At 36.0% G+C, this 18,160-nt stretch overlaps 2 protein-coding genes across 2 annotated transcripts; one reads left to right on the top strand and one right to left on the bottom strand.

Annotated features, from left to right (window-relative positions):
* The first annotated feature begins 1,227 nt into the window (after positions 1–1,227).
* On the top strand, positions 1,228–2,916 carry LOC132131744 (uncharacterized). Its single transcript, XM_059543838.1, has 3 exons — positions 1,228–1,534; positions 1,764–1,898; positions 2,637–2,916. Exons 1-3 carry the CDS (start codon positions 1,249–1,251, stop codon positions 2,855–2,857), a joined length of 642 nt encoding a protein of 213 aa, XP_059399821.1. The 5' UTR covers positions 1,228–1,248; the 3' UTR covers positions 2,858–2,916.
* A 4,489-nt stretch (positions 2,917–7,405) lies between these two features.
* On the bottom strand, positions 7,406–17,444 carry LOC132131734 (uncharacterized). Its single transcript, XM_059543829.1, has 7 exons — positions 17,111–17,444; positions 12,650–12,979; positions 12,250–12,573; positions 11,372–11,503; positions 9,652–9,951; positions 8,822–9,109; positions 7,406–8,005 (listed from the first exon to the last, which is right to left on the bottom strand). The coding sequence occupies exons 1-7, from the start codon at positions 17,145–17,147 to the stop codon at positions 7,950–7,952; spliced, it is 1,467 nt and encodes a 488-aa protein (XP_059399812.1). The 5' UTR covers positions 17,148–17,444; the 3' UTR covers positions 7,406–7,949.
* Positions 17,445–18,160: the final 716 nt, after the last annotated feature.

Consider the following 18,160-nt stretch of genomic DNA (forward strand, 5'->3'; position numbering starts at 1 on the left):
ATGTTTTTGTCATGTAAATGAAAAGGACAAAACACATGAATTGTTTTAGTTGAAGATGGTGTTGTGTAAACAGCCCCGCAGATTTGAGTAGTAAAAGTTTCAATTCCAGATATCTATTCTGCTATTTTGACTCATGGTAACTGACAATTAAAAAAAAAAAAAAAAAAAAAGAGAAAGAAATAAGAAGTGTCAACAACCTGACATGACATCCTCTTCTGTCACTCATAAACGTTACTAGGCAACCTGCAGCGGGAACGCCTACTAGCGTGCCCTCATGCATGACGTCATGCAGAGACAAAACTCGGGTCATTTTCTGATATTTACAGCGTTAGTGCTTGACAAACGGCCAGGGAATATGGTTAACTCTTTTGTTTTGTTCTGTTTGTGCCTGTGTCGTCTGGTTGGTAAGTTATGATTAAATTTTTATGTCTTATTCTATTTTTGTAAGCTCGTTATTTACTGCATACAAAAATTAAGCATGTTTGTATTATAATAAACCCTTTTTTTTTTGCATATTGATTATATGTAATCACAGAATAACAACATTACAACAATCAACATGATTTTGTTATTATAATTATTGGTAGTAAATCCATGGTTCATTTTCGTAAGGGAATTTTCTCAGACATTTCTTTACAGAAGTAGGGTAATTATATTTATTAGTTTTAGAGTGTGGTGAGTAATTTTTTCTAGGAATTAATCTAGAAATATACAATAGTTATAAACCATCTTAAATAAGTTAAATGCCTCTGATAACATTTTGATATTGAGGTCAATTTATTTCGAAACTAACTTATTCAGCTGAATAGGCTACGATTAAATCAGCAGATCCTCAGAGTGCTATCACGTGACACTCAAAAAGAAAGTCTGTGTCCATTTATGAGAAACTACAATCTTGTAAATCTTCAACAGCACAGAGCTTGTATAAATGATATTTATTGTACATAGGGATGTAGTCTAGATTGGGGCTAAATCCCTGGTGGTTCCATGATGTTGTCCATGGATTGATTTAATTTGCTATGTTTGCCTCAAAGCCTCAATTTGTCTGTATTTTACAAAAAAAATGTATTATTAAAGGTTCTGTTTTAATTATACTGATCAGCCTTCATTTTATCATTGTATGTTATATAGTTATTTTTATGGTTATCTTCATAGTTATTGTTCTTGGTGTGAACAGACCTTTAGTCTGTGACAAAATATGTTTCTGTTTTCTTTCTAGATGTGACCGATGCAGTGAGGACAATATCAATGATGGGGGGAGATTCTGTCACTCTACACACTGATGTTTCTGAAGCACAGAAATATTTGTTGATACAGTGGATGTTTGGAAGCACAAGAATAGCTGAATTGAACAGGCTTACACAAACCATCTCAATCTATGATAGTGCCGATGGAAGATTCAGAGACAGACTGAAACTGGATCTGATTGGATCTCTGACCATCACAAACACCAGAACCACACACTCTGGACTTTATGAACTCATAATTGTCGGCGATGAAACCATATACATGAGTTTTAATCTTACAGTCTATGGTGAGTAGAAAACATTATGGTTTAATTTACACTAACCTTCATTTGAATTATATATTTGGCACTTTAAAATGTGTATATGTTTCCTTTCTATTATTTTCAATATTCCTCACATTCCTCACATTTTATGATATTGGCTGCTTTATTTGCTTTTAAAAAAATATTTTTTGTAAATAAAGATCAGAAGTGTGTGTGGTGAGACTAATGTAACAGTATCATCTGCCATTACCAGAGACTCCACGAAATTCTACATCATCAGAAAGTTCATCAAGCCTACATCCTGTGACATCCAGCTCTGTGGTGAACAAATCAACTGTCAATCAAACCGAGAATAACAACTCTACAGAACCGCATCAGCCGAGTTCAGGTACACGACTGATGATATTCCCTTTTATTTATACAGCAGAATTCTGTCAGATGTGTTCAAGTAAATCAGTCTGATTTTAGTTTTTCACTCTGAAATCTACTGTTAGTTTATTGGCCTGGTTGAAGTCAAAACCCAACACATATTTATTGCATTGGTGCAGTACATATTATTCATATTTCTTCTAGTGATTTGCCTATAAGGGACTCCATACACCAATTAAAACGTGTTTTTATGCATTTGGCAGGTGCTTTATCCAAAGTGAAATTACATTGCATTCAAGGTATATGTATGAACAGCTCATGCATTCCTTGGGATTTATGCTTTACGGTTATTGGCGGTGCATTTGCTTGCTTTATTTATTTATTTCCTAGAGTTTACAGGAATAGAGAACAGAGTGATACAGAAGTGAATCTGGTGTCTGGGAGCCATGGGGAGGTTGGGGTGGTGGGGCAGTGCTGATTTAAAAACATTAGTCAATGATCATGGAGAATAAATTTCATAATCACACACATTTTGAGGAGTGAATAAAAACAGTTTAGAATTGCTTTATATTCTACATCCATAGTAGTTGTTATTTGACTAAGCAAGGAAAGTGTGCATGCAGACAATCAAATATGCACCCCTTGCCTTTCCAGTAGATGCTTAAACTCCTTATAATAACCCACGAACTGGCACTGTACATTTGTTTAAAAGAGACTTAAATGCACAATCCTGATTCAGAGTTTTTCTGTTTTTCAGACAACATCCACTGTTGTAGTTTCACTGAAGCAGCGATCCGATTGGTTCTCTCTGCTTTGGTGGGCGTGGCTACAGTTGCTGTGCTGGTTTATGACATCAGATCAACAAGAAGTGAACTGATCAGGACAGAAGAGACGAAACATTACCATCAGACTCATGTTAAATCAGACCAGCAGATTGAATTGAGCAGAAGGGAGAGTTCCGTATATGTCCAGATATAAAGCAAAGCATCCACTGAGGCATATCACAGAATTAGTTGCTGTACATTTTTGGTGATTTTTTTTTTAAATTAAGATTTGGTTTTAGATTAGCGTGGAGCTTGTTTTAGTTTTATCTGTTCTAGTGTACGTTTATAATGTCATAAAATGCTACACAGTTCAATTAGCAGTTGTGTGGATATGTGATTCGCTGATTTTACCTGATACATTTGCAGGTAATTTTGTGAGTCAATGTGAATCCTGCTGTGGTCTCAGTTGTTTACATCTTTACAGAAGATGTTACATATATAGTGCTATGAGTCAGGGCGCCTGTGGTCCTACTTCCCTCCCCTCTGAACCTCTTGAGCAGTTTCGAAAGTGAAAGCAAAGAGCGAGTGCATGCTCACAAGCGATTTCAAAAGTCTGAAACGCACCCCCATAACCACTTTACATGTTTTCAGCATTTTCTGTGTCATGCTGTAAATGATTGCGGTCTGCGGGAGCGCGCACAGCATGTTAAAGCTGTACCGCCCCAGTTTCTACACATCTGCGGCTGCTTTATTAGGATCAAATGGTCATAACCTGTATATACACATTACCTCATATCCGTGCTAATAGCAGAGAACATTTTCTGGTACCGGAATAATCAAAATTGTGGCCAAATAAGTATTTGAGTTTATATCATAACCTGGCATGATATTTAAATGATTATATGCAATAACAAATGCCTATTTAACTCTGCATTTAAGAGTACTTCTAAATATGTACGAAATTATGTCCATATATCCACTGAATTAAGGTAGAGTAGCCTACACCCGAAGACTTATCATTATGTTTCTAAGCTAAGTAAGTTGTTTTGATTGCTGAAAATATTTAAGGCCTTGTCTTTAGAATTTAGACCAAGTCATTTTGAGGCAAAAAGAACAGTTCACATTGTTCACAAACAATAGACGAAAGCAAACTGTTAAAATAACCACAGCATTAACAACAACCCTGAAATAAGAGCTTAAGATTTATCTGAGAGTCAGATGCATGAAGGTAGTGTCGTTGCTAGCAAACAGACATCAGGCGCGTTTTCTTTCAGAATCATTATTTGCTAATGGAGAGGAAAAGTTACATACTATAGCATTTTACTTTATGAAAATGAGATAAAGATGTTTTGCACTGAAAGAGAACTGATCTCGTGCTTAAGGTGTATCAGGAAATGCCTAATGTGGAGAAAGGCATCTATATCTGCAGCTAAGCTGAATGAAAAGCAGAATGAACTGATGAAACTTTAAAACAATAACACAAAAAAAAACATTTCTGAATGATGCAGTGTTAATTGACATATAATTTATTATAGAACAGAAAGTATAAAGTAAATGTTTTACAATTTGGTGCAGAAAATTTAAATAATTGTGGTATTGAGTATTGTAGTATATAAAACAATCATAAAATTGCCATTAGAAAAAAATATATAGATTACAAATAATTGATTATTGTCCAGCAGTGTATATGATTTCTTATAGCAAATTCAAAGAGATAAGAAAAAATTCATAGTACAAAAACATAAATGGGCCTACATACAAATGATTGAATTTGACATTTCTGTCACTTCTGAAATGATGGCGTAGCACTTGTGTGACCAAATGTTAGCTTATACATAATACTTTTAAAGCTCTTTTAAAATCTTTTTAAAATCTTGGCTGACATAAATTTCTACACATGCCATGTCATGTCAAAGCATCATAAAACTAGCATCTAACAATGTACAAAAGTAATTTTCTTTTGTTAATTCGTTTTTTTCTCTAATCTATGGTTCTGTAACCATAAAGGCTGCTGTGTTATTTGCCCCCTCACTAAGCATTTAAAGGGGTCATATGATGCTTTTTTGTGTATTTTGTGTAATTTAATATGTTGACATTCTGTAATGTTCAAAATATTTTTCATTCAGTATATTTCAAATACTGTACATTATTGTAGGTCCTTTAGGCCAGCCTCTCTCAAACTTGTCATTTTCTACAAAGTCCCTCCTTCCCACAAGCGCAGTCTGCTCTGATTGGCCAACTGACCCAGTGCATTGTGATTGGCTGAAAACCACAAGCAGTCGTGTAACACCCGTTTCCATAATCACGAGCTTCATCTTTCAAAATAAATGTAAAGACAATTTATAATGTCCTTAGTTTTACCATCAGTTCAAGCCGAAAGAGGAACAGAGTGGTGTGACAGACACAGTGATGAAGCTCATATGTGTTTGCATTACACAATCAAACGGACGGTTAGGACAGCTGACTCCACTGTGTGACCATCTCGCTCTCTCTCTCTCTCTCTCTCTCTCTCTCTCTCTCTCTCTCTCTCACACACACACACACAAACACACGATGTGCAAAACTCCGCATTTGAACATTCAATAGCAAACACTTCAACTTATAACAAAACATACTTACAGTAGCTGATTCAGAAGTGCCAGATTGTAGTAGCTAAATGCATCTACTTTCAGAAAGCCAAATAAAGTGCTTTTGCTTTCGTCTAGATACACACAGCATCTCGCTGACATGACTGCTTCAACACTAACTGCAGTTACAGAAACCACGCCTTCTTTCTTTGTGTGAACATTTAGGTGGCATTACGCAAATATTTCCACATCATGATGTAGAGATGAGTTTGAACATGTTTTACACGTGTATGAATATGTTTTAGGGGGGCATAGCAGAGTCTTAACTTTGATAAAGAATATCTCTTTAGATTTGAGACTCTAGTCTTTGCAACTTTACAGATCTTCTTTATGCACCAAAGAGAAAGGAAAAATTGAAATCGCATCAAATGACCTCTTTAAAGAATATAGTGGGAAGCACTTAAATAATCCTGTGAATGCACTTAAAGAATGCAGAATCAAATTGTTAATCGAATCGAATTTGCAAAAATCGTTCTTACATTTAACATTTACATTTAATCATTTAGCAGAAGCTTTTATCCAAAGCTACTTACTGTACATATGAGAACAATAGAAGCAGTCAGGCCAACAAGAGAACAACAACAGTTTACAAGTACCATGACAAGTCTCAGTTAGTTTAATATAGAACGCATAGCCAGGTTTTTATTTTATTTTTTATTTTTTTGTAAATGAAAAGACAAGAAAAGGAAAAGTGCTAGTATTAGTTGGTTAAGAGCTGTCGAAAAAGATGAGTCTTTAGATCTTTCTTGAAAATGAGTAAAGGCTCAGCTGTACGAATTGAGATTGGGAGGTCATTCCACCGGCTGGGCACAGTCCAGGAAAAGGTCAGTGAGAGTGATTTTGAACTTCTTTGGGATGGTACCACAAGGCGGCGTTCACTTGCAGAGCGCAAACTTCTGGAGGGCACATAAGATTTAACCAGTGAGTTTAGGTATGTTGGTGCCGTGCCAGTGGTCGTCTTGTAGGCAAGCATCAGTACCTTGAATTTGATGCGAGCGGCTACTGGTAGCCAGTGTAACCTGAAGAGGAGAGAAGTAACGTGAGCTTTTTTTGGCTCATTGAAGACAACCCTGACTGCTGCATTCTGGAACAATTGCAGAGGCTTGACAGTACATGCAGGAAGGCCCGCCAGGAGAGCATTACAATAGTCCAGTCTGGAGAGAACAAGAGCTTGGACAAGAAGTTGGGTGGCTTGCTCTGACAGGAAGGGTCTAATCTTCCTACTGTTGTATAAGGCAAACCTGCAGGACCGGGTAGTTGTAGCAATGTGGTCTGTGAAGCTTAACTGATGATCCATCACAACTCCTAGGTTTCTAGCTGTCCTCGAAGGAGTAATGGTTGACGAACCCAGCTGTATAGAGAAGTTGTGATGAAGCAATGGGTTAGCTGGAATCACCAGGAGTTCTGTCTTCGTAAGGTTAAGCTGAAGGTGATGGTCATTCATCCAGATAGAAATGTCACCGAGACAGGCTGAAAAGTGAGCAGCTACCGTCGGGTCATCTGGAAGGAATGAGAAGTAGAGTTGGGTGTCATCAGCATAGCAGTGATGAGAAACGCCATGATTCTGAATGACAGATCCTAATGACGTCATGTAGATGGAGAAAAAAAGTGGTCCAAGTACTGAGCCTTGAGGAACCCCAGTAGCAAGGTGTTGTGACTTAGAAACATCACCCCTCCAAGACACACTGAAGTATCTGTCAGAGAGGTACAGTAGGACTTAACCCACAGGAGTGCGGTTCCAGAGATGCCCATATTTCTGACGGTGGACAGGAGAATCTGGTGATTAATGGTGTCAAAATCAGCAGACAGGTCCAGTAAGATGAGTTCTGAGGATTTTGAAGCTGCTCTTGCTAGTCGCAGGGCTTAAGTAACCGAGAGCAGAGCAGTCTCAGTTGAGTGGCCTCTTTTGAAGCCAGATTGGTTGCTGTCCAGGAGGTTGTTCTTTACAAGGAACATAGAAAGCTGGTTGAACACAGCTCAGCTGGTTCTTAAATCGAATTGGAAACCTATGATTCATGAATTGAATTGATCCGCTCTCTACCCAAAGATTCACAACCCTAGTGAAGATTTGATTTGAATTATTAAATTTTTTCTCATCATTTCAGTGACGAATGTTTCATAAACATGGCCCAGAAATTTCAGATCATTTGATACTCAAAGATGGAGCGGTCCAGCCAATAAATTATCCCAGTCATGAGTCGGAACCTCAGGCGGTACGTAAAACTGCATCAAATTTCTGTGTTTTGTTGGTAATCAGCATATGAGTATTTAAAAACATGAATGTGCTCGTGACTCTTTAGCTCTGCCCATGACACACGTTTTTTTTTTTTATCTGATAAAAATAAAGACTTTGAAAGCGATATAAAGGACACTACTACACTGCTACACTACTATATAGGTACTCAAGATTAACATGAGATTGGCTGAATTAGTTTGCGTTATGTCCCCTCGAAGAAACTAAGTGGGATGTGTATCCAGTTGTTTAGTTGGTTATGAAAGAGTTTCGTACACATTTCCTGTCATCTAAAAAAAGTTTAACGGCTCAACAACACAGTGGTTCATTTTTCCTTTTTCTAAAATCAGAAAAAAATGTATTGAGCGCAAATGCTGATGATGTCACAGTGATTAATATTGGTGGGCAGAACTTATCACCCATCCACTCCATCCACATCCTCATGGTTACAACAGTGGCATCTCTACAGCTGCTGATCCATTCACTTGTTTTCCTGTGGATTCTGAAAGAAAATACAGAGACAATCACAGAAACTGAAAAGAGAGAAAGAAACAATTTTGTTTGTACATCTATCTACACAATCACAGAAAAGATGAGAGTTCCTAATTATACTGAAAGTCAGTGAGCGCCAGAATATATTTTTACAGTATGATATCTTGGGTCTATTATTTACAAAAATTATTGAGACTTTTTCATTTTAGTGTTGGTTTAAGAAGATGTAGTAGATGGAGGGGAATATTTTTTAGAAGGAAAGATTCTTGTTCCTCACAAAAAGCATTTTAAAGGGCTAGTTCTGCCAAAAATGAAAATTATGTCATTAATGTCGTTCCAAAGCCGTGAGACCTCCGTTCATCTTAACAACACAGTTTAAGATATTTTAGATTTAGTCCGAGAGCTCTCAGACCCTCCATTGAAGCTGTGTGTACGGTCTACTGTCCATGTCCAGAAAGGTAAGAAAAACATCATCAAAGTAGTCCATGTGACATCAGAGGGTCAGATAGAATATTTTGAAGCATCGAAAACACATTTTGGTCCAATAATAACAAAAACTACGACTTTATTCAGCATTGTCTGAGAAGACAATGATGAATAAAGTCGTAGTTTTTGCTATTTTTAGACCAAAATGTGCTTTCTAAAATATCTTAAACTGTGTTCTGAAGATAAAAGGAGGTCTCACAGGTTTGGAACAACATCAGGGTGAGTTATTAATAACATAATTTTCATTTTTGGCTGAACTAACCCTTAAAGACTTAAGGACTATAAGAGTGTATTGTGTAAATAAATATTTAGCTGTTGGAATATATATTGTTCTACTCACTAGTGACAGAGACATTATATCTCCTGAATGTGGTCTTTTCACTGTTGATGATCTGTAGTTTAAAATGTCCAGAGTCTGCGGTTTCTATGTTTCTGATAATCAAGGATCCAGTCCTCTCGTTCAGCTCCAGTCTGTCTGTAAATCTCTTACCAATAGTTATTTCTGGATCAGCTTTAACAACAAGACAGTTTTCAGCTCCAAACGTCCACAGTATCTCATCAGCTCCCTGTATATCAGTTCCGGGCTCTAGAGAGATAGAACCTCCCTTCTCCACTAACACTTTCCTCACTACATGTCAAAACACACAGAAACAGAAATACGGGAGAGAAAATGCTAATTAGTTTAGTTTCCAACTCAGTTTGGCATATTCGTAGATGACTTAATTTTGTTTTGTTAATCTTGTCTTTGACAATCTCATCCTGTCAAGGAAGATACAGTTTATAAAAATATAACAGAAGTAGATTTTGCTGAAGTTGCCGATTTGACACAACAGATATTTGTCTTGAATCTTCAATGATGGTCAAAGAAAATCACTTCCTCTTAATGTTGGTTTAAAAGAGAGATAAAAAAAAAGAAAAAGAAAACTTTATAAAATGTTTACTGCTGTAAGGAATATGATGTGTGGTATATGTGTGAACTTATATTTAATATTTAAATGTATATATGTAAACCATGTCATTGGATGTCACACTTTCAAATGAATGCAAAGATATAATTTGCTACACAGTACATAACCTTATTTATCTGAAGTCATTCAGTTTCATTGCACTTTGTCTTAAATTGAAATTATCTAATCTGATCAAACAGTCCAGTATCATAGATCTACTTACTTTTGACAGTAACAGTGAATCTCCTGTTGATTTTTCTGGTTTTGCTGCTTATTTTTAATATATAGAGCCCAGAGTGAATGTTCATGGTGTTATTGATGGTGAGATTTCCAGTCTCATAATCCAGCACCAGTTTGCTTCTGAATCTTTCATCAAAACCATCAAATGTCCCTTTGGTCCCTCGACTGATTTCAGCAATGAGATCGCTGTCATCGTGATAATACCACTGTACCTTATCATCTTTATTTAGGACTGTTTTAGTCTCCAGAGTGACAAAATCTCCATCTGACACTTCAATTGGTCCTGCAGTGAAATGTGTTCATGAAATCAAGCTAAACTTACAGAGAGATTTTACATAATTTTCATTTTGTGACACAAGGTGCATTTATACTGTTTAACTGTTCTCCTTAAACATGTGTATCAAATATGTGACCCTAGAGCACAAAACCAGTCTTAAGTCACTTTTAAAATCAAATGATCTGTTCATCCACTTAACTGATCTTGTCAATCAATTCAAAGTAAGATTATTCTCTTATTGTTAAGACCCATGAAAATTTAGCACCCAAGTAAAGATAGACTGTGGGGCCAGGTCTGTAATTTATTATGTAAATGTAAAAAGGCTATAAGGATCTCTGAGACATAAAGCCCAAATGATCATCAATGATCTTGACTATCTTCTTTAAGTATTTGGAGTTACACTGAAACCTATAAAGCTTGGAAGAGCCAGGATATTTTTTTTATATAACCAGGGTGCGATTTGCCGGGGGATGGGGTGGCGTGGGATTTCCCCCTTTGTATCATTGTATCCCTGCCTCTGTTAATTATTTTAAATTTATCCCCCCCTCAAAGTGATCAGTGCTACTACACTAGTGGCGAGACACGGATCTGTGGTTTGATTAAAGTCAATTTTATTTTAAAATGCGCTACTTTGGCTGGCTCTGATATAGCTCTGTATTCACTACTCTGCAGACTTTCTCAATGTCCCGCCCACGGCGCTATCTGATTGGTTACACCTCACGAGTAATAGCCTATCAACACTTGCGAGACGGTTGAAGCTGGGTCCGCTGGGCAGTGGAGTTGCTAATTTGGCAACTTTTGCCAAATGGCAATCATTATTTAGTCTCTGAGACTCTCTGGTGCTGCCGCACGAGTGCGAGGTCTCTCTTTCCCAGCGCGAGCCTCTCTCTGCATCTGCTGTGTTCAGCGAGCGCATAGAGGAGCAGCACTTTCAGTAAAAAAAATATATTCTGTTGCTTCTAACTCTATTTTACAAGCAAGTATAGCCGACATCAGTCACAGCACAACCACTGACTTTATCGTATGTGTATTTGATTTCATTAGTGCAGATTAACGTTTGAGAGCTGGTTATGTAGTCTTAATGGACCGCGTTTCAGTTATTATAATATTCATTCTGTTGTCTGACAACAGAAAGATTAAAATATAGTAATAAAAACAGTTTGATTGAAAATTAAATTAAATGGCTAAATTAAATACGATGCACTTACGTCATAAATATGCTAATTAGCGCATGACGTCATCTAGTTCGTGTTCTCATGATTTATTTTTATGAATTAAAATGTTTCAAACACCCCCCCCCCCCCACTGTTATTTTCACAATATTTGTGATTTATATTTGATTTATATTTAAGTTTAGAGCCACATATACACAGTCATATACTCCTTGTTTAATTGTTCATCTTTCTGTATCAGCTGTAATACTCACCCATTTGTTTTTCTAGATCAGAGATCTTGCGCCGATAGTGAATCACAACAGCAGCTACAACTGCAGCCGCAAGCAGAATAGCTAAAACGATCCCTGCTGTAAAACCTGTAGACTGAGCTGAATCTGGAATAGCTAAAGACAGATTTGTGTGTGTGAACATACCTGGCAATAAAGCTCTTTCGTATTCTGAGACAATGAATGTGATTATCTGAAAATACTGAAAATATCATAGATAAATAGACAAATTAAGTCCTCCGGTCACTAACGTGAAAAAAATATTTTTATATTTTAAATGTAAAATTTAATTTATGTTTTTAGTAATTTTGTTTTATGCTTTTTTGTGCGTGTTTTTAGTTGTTTTTAGTTTTAAAATAGCTTTTCATTTCAGATTTAGTCATTTTAAAACTTAAACTTATTCATTTCAGATATACTGATGATTATTGGAGTACTTTTTACGTTTTTCAAAATTTTATGTTTAATTCAATGTGCTCATGAAATTGACTTGCCATTCTGAGTGAATATTTTTTCTACACCAATTTTGTGTTGTTTATTTTATATATATATATATATATATATATATATATATATATAGCTTTATTTTTTTAAACTACAAGAAAACTTTTTTCATTCTAGGCTTATTTAACAATAACAACACTGAAATTGACTGAAAACTTTAGTGCGATTCACACTATATAATAAAATTTCATTCGAAAAAGGGTTATATCATCATATCACCCAGTCCTGTCAATTATTAAGATAACAGTTGATTAAGTTAATCAAACATCAAACAAAAGTATTCCTAATCTGTCCAAGTATCTAAATGCTGACCTTACTAAAGTCTGTCAATACTTTGAAATATTTGCTTTATAAAGACTCACCACTGACAGAAAGAAGGAATCGCTGCGAGCTCTCGCTGCCTCTGATCTGTACTTCGTAAAGTCCAGAGTCTGTGGTTCTGGTGTTCTTTATAGTTAGGGATCTAGATTCACTGAGCTTCAGTCGGTCTCTGAATCTCTCATCAGCATCATTTAATGAGGTGTTGTTAGATTCCACATCAATTTTAGCCAGGAGGAGGCCTTTATCTCCAAACCTCCACACAATCAGATCATCTCGCTGTACTTCAGAAACATCATACTGTAGAGTGACAGAATCTCCCTCCATCACTGACACCGACTTCACTCCATCCGTCTCACCAACCACATCTGGAAAACAAATCAAATCAGAGCTGGAATATTTTAACACTGCTTTTACAGTACAGTTTTACAGCAAGTGACTAACCAATGACAGCAACATGAAATATCTTGATCGTAGTCTGTCTTCTAGAGAAGGAGAGTTTATATTGTCCTGTGTGTTTGATTCTGGTCTTTCTGATGGTGAGAGTTCCAGTCTGTTGATCCACCTGCAATCGGCCTCTGAATCTCTCATCTTCGGTGACATAAAATGAAGTCAGATCAGTCTTTCTTGTTATTTGAGATATGATGGAGTCTTTAGGTCCAAACAGCCACAGTATAGTATCATCGTTCAGTACTTCAGTAAGATTTGTGTGCAGAGTAATAGAATCTCCCTCCATCACTGACACGGTCTCATCTGTTTCTGCACCAAAGGCACCTGCAGAACAGAAATGAACAATTATAGATATATATAATCACACAATTCTGACTTCTTTTCTCACAGTTTAATGATATAAACTCACAATTCTGACTTTTTTTCTCAGAATTGCATGATATAAACTTTTAGAATTTTTAGTCAGAATAAACATTTACTATTGTGAAAAAAGGGCAAGATTGCGAGATCAGGCCTATATCCTGCAATTCACAATAGCACTCTATTTCGAGTTGATATCTTCTGTGAAAGGTTAGAATCGCGAGATAAACTCTAAAAGTTGAATTGTGAGTTTGTCTTAAAATTCTTTATTTTTCACAACTGCAAGTTCATATTGTGCAATTCTTAAACACAATTCTGACTCACAATTGTGAGTATATATCCTGCAGTTCTGAGAAAAGAAGTCTGAATTGTGACTGTCTGTGAAAATTTACTTGATTTCATACAATTGCCAGTTTATATCTTGAAGTTGCAAGTTAATTTCTTGCAATTCTAAGTAAAAAATCTGATTTGCGAGTTGATGCATAGATTTTAGTCGGTCCACAGAAAGTCAAATATATAATTGAAAATGATCTATACATACTCATCTATGCTGAAGACATTATGTAAATTAAACAATTTAGGGTAAATATCATGTACTTTAATAAAAGTGGTGCTCTCTCTACTTTCCATTTAAGATTATTTTGCTTAATACTTTATCTTCTGTATCTTGCAGTGTAATATTCAACATAGGCTATACATTATCATAACTGCATGTCAAGATTACTTAAACAAAATGTGAAGTAAAATGTCAATCAGCACAAATGTAATTTTTTTTTTTTTTTAAACAGTTGGTGCCACCCTGGACACCTCTCCACTGCTAATATTGCCTGCAGTATAGGCATCATTAAACCCAATGTATTAATACAGATACATTCCACATTTTCTTGAGTTTTTTTTTTTTTTGAACACAACTGCATACAAATTTCAGAATCATCTGCTCGACTGTATATAGTATGTGCCAATAAAGTGTAGGTAGGATATACTGAATTTGGTTCTCTGTTTACCTTGGTACTTTAAACCACATTAAACATGTTCTGCTACGTCTTGCTGCATAGCACAGGATGTGTGCGTGAACATATGTAAGAAATTTTAGCAGATGTTGACAGCGGCTAAGTGATTGGAATGCATAACCGTGCTTGCATTTATATCTATAACAAATCAAAAGTAATTTAAACATCAAAGACAGAAATCCACTTACAATCCAAAAGCAATGAGAAAAGATACTGTAGTTACATTCAGATAATAATGAAGGTTTAGGCCAGATATAATTTGGTTCCTCTAATCTCCACTGTGGTAGTCCACTGTGGTATTTCCCCGGGCGCTGCAGCATAAATGGCTGCCCACTGCTCCGGGTGTGTGCTCACAGTGTGTGTTCACTGCTCTGTGTGTGCGCATTTCGGATGGGTTAAATGCAGAGCACAAATTCTGAGTATGGGTCACCATACTTGGCTGAATGTCACTTCACTTTCACACTTTCACTCAATGTGGCAGATACTGTGGTTACTTTGCATTAGCTAAATATCACTGTAACCTTTGACACTGACTGAACTGTGTTTTTTACTAGCACAGATGTAAACATAGTGTATGTTAGCCTAAATTTGGAAATTTCTTATTTCACTTATCAGATCAACTGTCTGTTAATGGAGAAAAAGACTGTTAACTTAAAGCGTAACATTTTTAAGGAAACCTAAGCCTATGAAAGCTTGTTTCAGGCAATTAATAAAAATTGCAAGTTTTTATCACACAATTCTGTTTTTTTTTGTTCTTTTCTCTCACACTTGTCTCACAATCATCTCACAATTCTATTGTATTTCCACACACTTCTCTAGCTTTTTTTCTCAGAACTGCATGATATAAACTCACAATAACTAGTCAGAATTGCGAATTTGTCTTAAAATTTGGACTATTTTTCACAATTGCAAGTTTTTATTGCACAATTCTGACTTTATAACTTTTTTATAATAAAAAGAAGTCATGCATATAACAAAACGCGCTGCAAAATCTCACAACACATGCAAATAACGAAACGCGCTGCAAATCATCACAACACATGCAAATAACGAAACCCGCTGCAAATCATCACAACACATGCATATAATGAATGCTGCAAATCCTTCACAACACATGCAAATTGAGAAATACTGCAAATCCTCACAACACATGCATATAACGAAACGCGCTGCAAATCATCACAACACATGCACATTAAGAAACAATTAATGAAGCATTGCAAATTGATTTTCATTAACCTTGAAATTATATTTAGCTGAGGATATTAAAGTTAGCCATCATAAGTAACGTTTTACATTTAATCATGTAATTATTCATCTTATTTAGTCTAATAATATCCAAAAGATAAAGAAATCATGCAATCAGGGTGTTAAAAAAAACATACCTTTCGGTTCACCAACGATAAGCAAATCCCAGCTGGGTCCAACACTTTTTGTGGTCTCCTTGAAACATTTCCATTGTGGTCAGTGCTATTTGCAGCGCGTTTGTTAATTTGCATGTGCTGTGAGGATATGCAGCGCATTTCGTTGATGCATGTGTTGTGAGGATTTGCAGTGCGTTTCGTTAATGCATGTGTTGTGAGGATTTGCAACATTTGTGTTGTCAAACTGGTGAAGATGGGTTTTTTTTAATTTGCTGGTGTTTTTTCAATTTGCTTGTGTTTTCTTAAATTGCAGCGCGTTGAGCTGTCTCGGCCACCGTAGTTTATATCATAATATCTTGCAATTCTGGGAAAAAGAGTCAGAATTGTGAGATTTAAACTTTCAATTATGAGGAAAAATTCTTAATTGTGAGTTGTTTTAAAATTCTAATTTTATTTCTTGTGATCCTGAATTAAACTATTTCACAATTCTGGTTATATTTTTTTAATGCAAATGTATAACTTGTAAATTTTTAAGAAAAACAAAAAGTCAGAATTGCAGGATGTAAACTTGCAATTTTGAGGGGGAAGTCAAAAACCACATGTTTTTGATAATTTGGCAATATGATAATACCTAGAATATCAAAATCAACTGCGGATGGCAGATCCTTTTCCTATTTGGCGCCCAAACTCTGGAATAACCTACCTAACATTGTTCGGGAGGCAGACACACTCTTGCAGTTTAAATCTAGATTAAAGACCCATCTCTTTAACCTGGCTTAGCACATAACATACTAATATGCTTTTATTATCCAAATCCGTTAAAGGATTTTTAGGCTGCATTAATTAGGTAAACCGGAACCGGAAACACTTCCCATAACACCCTATGTACTTGCTACATCATTAGAAGAATGGCATCTACGCTAATATTTGTCTGTTTCTCTCTTGTTCCGAGGTCACCGTAGCCACCAGATCCAGTCTGTGTCCAGATCAGAGGGTAACTGCAGTCACCCAGATCCAGTTCGTATCCAGACCAGATGGTGGATCAGCACTTAGAAAGGACCTCTACATCCCTGAAAGACAGCGGAGACCAGGACAACTAGAGCCCCAGATACAGATCCCCTGTAAAGACCTTGTCTCAGAGGAGCACCAGGACAAGACCACAGGAAACAGATGATTCTTCTGCACAATCTGACTTTGCTGCAGCCTGGAATTGAACTACTGGTTTCGTCTGGTCAGAGGAGAACTGGCCCCACAACTGAGCCTGGTTTCTCCCAAGGTTTTTTTCTCCATTCTGTCACTGATGGAGTTTCGGTTCCTTGCCGCTGTCGCCTCTGGCTTGCTTAGTTGGGGACACTTCATCTACAGCGATATCGTTGACTTGATTGCAAATAAATGCACAGACACTATTTAACTGAACAGAGATGACATAACTGAATCCAATGATGGACTGCCTTTAACTATCATTTTTGCATTATTGACACTGTTTTCCTAATGAATGTTGTTCAGTTGCTTTGACGCAATGTATTTTGTTTAAAGCGCTATATAAATAAAGGTGACATTGACATGTTCTGCTGCGTCTTGCTGCAGAACACAGGATGTGCGCATGAAAATATGTAATACATTTTAGCAGCTGTTGATGGTGAAATGCGTAACGGTGCTTGCATTGATGTCTAAAACGAAACCAAAAGTAGTTTTAATTTAAAAGACAGAAATCCACTTACCATCTAAAAACATTAAGAAAAGATACTGTAGTAACATTCTCTGTTTGTTTTTGTAGAGCTGTGTAGATTCCTTATGTTGCTAATACAGATAATCGATGAAGATTTAGGCAAGATATAATTCGGTTCCTCTAATCCCCACTGTGCTCTTCATTCATGAGCCGCACACAAGTGACTGTGAATGACTCACAAAAACACACTAAACTAACGGAGAGACAACTAAGAATCGCGACTTTTCTCAAATATGAGAGTGACACTTAGGCAGTGCATTTATCCTTGAAAGACAGTGACGAGTCGAGCAGAGCGCTCGATTGCTGCAGACAGTCCAATCAGCATCCAAGTGGGCGTGCCCGCATGCAAGTAATAGCCCCGCCCCTTATTGAACTTGGTCAAAGGCGTTGGCTCATTTGACATTTTCAACAGATATATTGTACTAATTTTAGGTACTTTGGAAATTGTGTTTTAATACACTACCAATCAAAATGTTTTGATCAATAAGATTTTTAATGTTTTTTAAAGAAGTCTCACCTGCTCACCAAGCCTTATTTGATCCAAAATAAAGCAAAAACAGTAATATTGTGAAATATTTGTATTAAAATGTAATTTATTCCTGTGACTTCAAAGCTGAATTATCAGCATTATTAATCTGGTTTTCAGTGTCACATGATGCTCCAGATATCATTCTAATATTTTGATTTGCTCCTCAAATATATATATATATATATATATATATATATATATATATATATATATATATATATATATATATATATATATATATATATATATATATATTATAATGTTGAAAACAGATTTGGTTTCATTCATGAATGGAAAGTTCAGAAAAACATTTTGTAGAAATCTTTTGTAACATTATAAATGTCTTCATCGTCACTTTTGATCAATTTAAAGCATCTTATTGTTACAGGTTTTATTTTCAATAAATGCTGTTCTTTGGATTTTTCTATTCATCAAAGTATCCAGATGTACTTGACTGTTTTAAATATTGATAATAATAATAATAACAACAAATATGTTTCTTGAACAGCAAAT

The sequence above is a fragment of the Carassius carassius genome, chromosome 48 (genome assembly GCF_963082965.1).
Source record: "Carassius carassius chromosome 48, fCarCar2.1, whole genome shotgun sequence".
In the NCBI taxonomy this organism is placed as follows: Eukaryota; Metazoa; Chordata; class Actinopteri; order Cypriniformes; family Cyprinidae; genus Carassius; species Carassius carassius.

Coding starts and splice junctions, on each gene's coding strand:
- LOC132131744 (XM_059543838.1), top strand. CDS start 1,249: ATGATGGGGGGAGATTCTGTCACTCTACACACTGATGTTTCTGAAGCA. Junction 1,535..1,763: donor TTTTAATCTTACAGTCTATG/GTGAGTAGAAAA, acceptor TGCCATTACCAG/AGACTCCACGAAATTCTACA. Junction 1,899..2,636: donor ACCGCATCAGCCGAGTTCAG/GTACACGACTGA, acceptor TCTGTTTTTCAG/ACAACATCCACTGTTGTAGT.
- LOC132131734 (XM_059543829.1), bottom strand. CDS start 17,147: ATGTTACTACAGTATCTTTTCTTAATGTTTTTAGATG. Junction 12,574..12,649: donor ATTTCATGTTGCTGTCATTG/GTTAGTCACTTG, acceptor TTTGTTTTCCAG/ATGTGGTTGGTGAGACGGAT. Junction 11,504..12,249: donor ATTCCTTCTTTCTGTCAGTG/GTGAGTCTTTAT, acceptor ATCTGTCTTTAG/CTATTCCAGATTCAGCTCAG.